At 39.3% G+C, this 5,000-nt stretch overlaps 2 protein-coding genes across 2 annotated transcripts in view; one reads left to right on the top strand and one right to left on the bottom strand.

Annotated features, from left to right (window-relative positions):
• Window positions 1-634, bottom strand: part of LOC113807679 (G patch domain-containing protein 1) — a 59,644-nt gene extending 59,010 nt beyond the window's left edge. The window contains exon 1 of the mRNA XM_070130447.1: window positions 412-634. Coding sequence (XP_069986548.1) covers window positions 412-472 — 61 coding nt within the window. The 5' untranslated portion in view covers window positions 473-634. The remainder of the gene's footprint in view (window positions 1-411) is intronic.
• The window catches only part of LOC113807662 (PAX3- and PAX7-binding protein 1), a gene marked incomplete at its 5' end in the record, with an annotated part of 59,465 nt that overhangs the window by 46,454 nt on the left and 8,011 nt on the right, over window positions 1-5,000 (top strand).

Here is a 5,000-nt window from a genome sequence, read left to right as displayed (position 1 = left end):
ACCCCTTCTATCTCTTCCTGGACAAGTTGTACATTTCATCCATCTTGCCTTTTTGCAAAGCTGGGCGAGCAGGCTAAGATGACGTCACAATAGCATTTGTATGTAAACAATGACAGTTACAGGCAACCACAAGATACTGATGGGTAATTTCATGGCTCTTTATTGATGCAAAGGATATTTTTGTTAGTCTGTTGCAGGTAAGGTAAATATGCATCAGAGGAGTTATAAAACCTATGCAGCATGTAAAATAGACACCGGTATGCTAAAAGAATGTTTACTTTCGAACTGGTTGCATTCTGGGGAGCGAGGGTTTTGGAAGTTCCGAACGCGGCCTCGTTGTCTTGCTGGTCCTAATAAGTTGTCTGGACGAGCAAGACGAGGAGTTCCGAACGCAACAATTTAAGGACCTACCTTCATCAAGCTCCCGCACAGGACTTCCAAAGAAAGCGTAATCGTCATCGCTGTCGCTCATATTAGCCACTTATCATAAATGAATAAGAGTAACCAATGCCTCTGCTTCTTCTTTAATGAAATGAATATGACAGACTTTTGTATAAACACCAGAATCAATACAATCAACGAGTATACATGTCAAAATTCCCACTATGTTTACGTTTCTCAGATGTTCGTCCACGATTTTAGGGTTATCATTTTTAGTAAACTTTATTTGCTTAAATCAAATAATATAATTAATTTGTTTTGAAATCTATATAATAAATAATCTTACATTATGAGTTTTTTTGGGCGGATATTTATATGCGTACTTTGATGAATGAATGAAAAAGATGTATTGCCCACTACAATTCCCTTGGCCGAAATGTATAAAATATTAACAAATATTATTACAACCATTTGATCATAAATATATTAACATTGAAACATGAAAAATAGTATTTAAAACATAGATTATAGAGAAAGATTTCCAATGATGTATTTTGAGTTTAACTCAAGAAAATAGGCACATCAACGGCTCTTCTCGCTGCGTGCGACATCTTATCCTTGTGTATGGCATCGGAGAAAAGAAAAAAATGTTTAAGAAACGTAAAAACCTTAATATCCGTCAAAGGAGACTCAGCGATGACGATGCTGGAGGCGAGAGTGATCCTGGAGGTAATAACAGTAATGAAGACAGCAATTCGAACTCGGCAGCTCCGGTGAAGAAGGAGAAAAAGAAGAACAAGGAGAAGCTGGAGCCAAAGAAACAATCGGTTCTCAGCTTTGAGGACGAACTTGAGGGTGAGTTTTTTCTCCTATTTTAAGGGCTTTCTGGTTAATTTTTCGGGAAAGGTTAGGATGTATCAACCGCAGTTTTTATTCCGAATATTTAGAAAACTCATTTGAAGACTTTTCATCTCATTGATTTAAGGTTACAAACTGGTAGGGACAATGGCAATAGATAGAATAATCAGTAAAGTTCAGATTTCAACCACTTCCAAGACAAACAATATGTGGAAATCACAGAGCTAAGAAATCTAGAAAAGTAATTTCTTTGTACTTCATGGATAAAGAAGGTAGGGTAATTGTTACAGAGAGTGATGCACTCTCCCAGAGACGAAGTCGAGAAAATTTATGTTTTCTGCATGAAATCCTATGATTTCATCAATTTTCAGCGTTGTTTCTTCTGTGTATGAATCGTTTGGTAATTGTTGAAGACCGCGACGCACCCTCGCAGAGACTAAGTCGAAAAAAAATGATGTTTTTATGCATGAAATCCTATGATTTTATCGATTTTCGGCGTTGTTTCTTTTGCGAATGAATCGTTCAGGAGATCGAGTACCATTTCTCCATCGACGATCTTGATTTGATAGTCCCGTTAGCAGGGGAGGGCATGAAGTATATCAGGGAAATTATGGGGTAAAACAAGCTTAAATAAGAAGAATGACGATCAAAAATGCGTAAAACTAGCACAAAAAGCGCTTAAAATCGGCCAATGAAACTCTACGGATGTAACCACCATCTTTGAAAGTTTACGGACTGACGCGAAATAAATAAAAAACTCTACAGGAACCCAACCCACATTTCGGCAAAAAATCTACGGGAATTCACATGTTCCAACCCCCAAAAACGTATTGACCAATAAACCAACCAACCTAATATATCAATATAAATTGCTGTGACTAGGCGTGCCCTTCGGGCACTGCCCGAGGGGAGGGTTGATGGGGGGCAAGCCCCCCAACACCCCCCAGGACACATTCTCTCCACCACGGTATGTACGGCAAGACAGAGCTGCATTCACACCGTAAAATAATAAACCAAATACCTTTATATCTGGAAACGTGAAACTTTCGTTTCTTTGTACTGTTGGGATTGCTTCGATTTTAATCACCTTTTTCGTCCTTTGGAGCTCTTGATGGGCTCAGATATAAAACTGGGATGGTTACTGAAGTCGAATTATTCTTCGATGCCACTGTAAAGGTCTTAAAAAAGAACCCAGAATCAACACAACACTGGAAACGCAACATTTCTCACCGGCTTTCAATCTTGAAATGAGCGGGTTGGTGTCTTGGTGAGCTGTCAACCTGTGGCTGGCGCAAGAAAGTGTGAAACACTCGATGCGCAGGATTCGATATGAGGGTATAGATAAATATAAAAATATGCAATTGAAGTATAATAACATTACTATAAGACTTTAAAGGTATAAATGCGTACCAGCAGACACAGATAATTAGCCAAATATTGTTTTGACAAGCGCATAATGATACACGGACTAGTTCGTGAACGCAAAAATGCGTTCGTGGGTCAGTGTCGTGTTTTTCCTAGCAAGGTAAACAAGCTCATCGACTTTGAATTTGAAAGGCGGCCGCGCGTTATATTTTCGTCATTTAGCGGTGACTATAAGGCCGGTGCATCTTAAACTATACGCTATCCCCTTCTATTTTTCCCGCTCTATAAGATGGCGGTGTCCATTTTCCTCTATCTACACGCGTAGCGGTCTTCAACCTCTACCGAATCCTTTAGTAGATTGAGTACCATTTCTCCTTCGACGATCTTGATTTAATAGTCCTGTTAACGGGAGGGCATGAAATGTATCAGGGAAATTATGGGATAAATCAGGCTTAAATAAGAAAAATAATTATAAAAATTGTGTGAAACTAGTACAAAAAACTCTTAAAATCGGTCAGTGAAACTCTACAGATGTAACTGTCATCTTTGAAATTCTACAGGCTGACGCGCTAGAAATCAAAAACTCTACGGGAACCCAAGCCACCTTTTGGCAATCTCTGGGAATTTACACGTTCCAACCCCCCCAAAAAACATATTGACCAATAAGCCAACTTAATATTTCAATATAAATTGCAGTGACTAGGCATGCCCTTCAGGCACTGCCCGAGGGGAGGGTTGATAGGGGGCAAGTCCCCCAGCACTCCCCAGGACACATTCTCTCCACCACGGTATGTATAGTAAGATAGAGCTGCATTCACACCGTAAAATAATAAACCAAATACCTTTATATCCGGAAACGTCAGATTTTCGTTGTTTCTCTGTACCGTCGGGATTGCTTTGATTTTAATCACCTTTTTCGTCATTTGGAGCTCTTGATAGGCTCGGATATAAAACTGGGATAGTTACTAAAGACTTATTATTCTTCGATGCTACTATATAAATCTTTAAAATAAGCCTGAATCAACACAGCATTGGACACGCAACATTTCTCACTGACATTTTAGCTTGAAATAAATGCGTGCTGTGGTGTGTGACCTGGCAGCAGGAGCAAGAAAATATGAAACACTCAATGCGCATGATTCTATATTAGGGTATAGATAAATATTAAAATATGAAGTATAGTAATATTGATATAAAACTTTAAAGGCATAAATGTGTAACAGCAGACACAGATAATTAGCCAAATATCGTTTTGACAAGCAGGTAATGATACACAGATTAGTTCGAGAACACATAAATGCATTCGTGTGTCAGTGTTTTGTTTTTCTTCGCAAGGTAAAGAAGCTCATTGACTTTGAATTTGAAAGGCGCCCATGCTTTATATTTTCGTCATTTAGCGGTGACTATAAGGCCTCCGCAGCTTAAACTATGTTCTATCCCACCTCTTTATCTTGTGTACAACAAGGTAAAAACACTATTTGCCAAGGGATGTTGGGTTGGAGAGCCCTCCACTCAGGCAGTGTCTAAAGGGCCTGTCCAGTCATATCTTCTTCCCTTTCTTTATGATAGTGATTTTTCCTTTACACAAAAATGTGTCTAGGCATATTAAGTGAGAATGAATGAAATAATTATCCCTATTTACATGTGTTTACATACATACAAATCTCCCCTACCCTCCTCTCTGTGTTTGGAGTGTGGGAAGAATTTAACAATGGTAATTTGCACATTCCATCTATTTTACACATATGCTTCTATAATTCTCAAAATCTAACCAATATGTTTTATTCATGTTAGGATTATATGAATATGATAATTGTGTACTGTTCCCCATTTCTTCATAATAGTTTTATGGTTTAGATTAGTTTTTATGATTTACACTAAATGAGCTCTTTTATGTATATTGTTACAAAAAGTATATTATAATAATGTAAGTGTGTTTGTGTTCGTGGCGATGAAAAAGCCCGCCAAAATAAGAGTATGATCGGGGCGCCAAAAAGGCGCAGTTGCGTGATTGGCTGCCTGCAAGGCGGGACGAGAATCCGGCATCGTGATTGGCTTTGAGAGGGGAGTGGTGGGCTGTTTGAGAAGAGATCTGGAAGAGCAAGGACAGTCCGTGACAGTAGCTGTGATCTCGATTGTGCTGCTCTCTCTAAGGAGGACACAGAGACGGAATAATGTGATCAAGTTGTGCGCATGTGTGAGGTGACCGCATTTCCTTGGATATAAGTGACTAGTTCCTGTAAATAAACCGTGGATTGCTACCTGTTTGTCCTTCACCCCGCCAACTTCCTTTACTGCCCTGAGTGCGAATATACTCGTCAAAGGCTGCTCACTGAACCCCGTGGGACAGGCATTTAAAGAAGTGTAGCATCCTGCCCTACAGGGTGGGTTGTGTG

The sequence above is a fragment of the Penaeus vannamei genome, chromosome 15 (genome assembly GCF_042767895.1).
Source record: "Penaeus vannamei isolate JL-2024 chromosome 15, ASM4276789v1, whole genome shotgun sequence".
Classification (NCBI taxonomy): Eukaryota; Metazoa; Arthropoda; class Malacostraca; order Decapoda; family Penaeidae; genus Penaeus; species Penaeus vannamei.
This window is presented reverse-complemented; position numbering and strand designations above follow the sequence as displayed.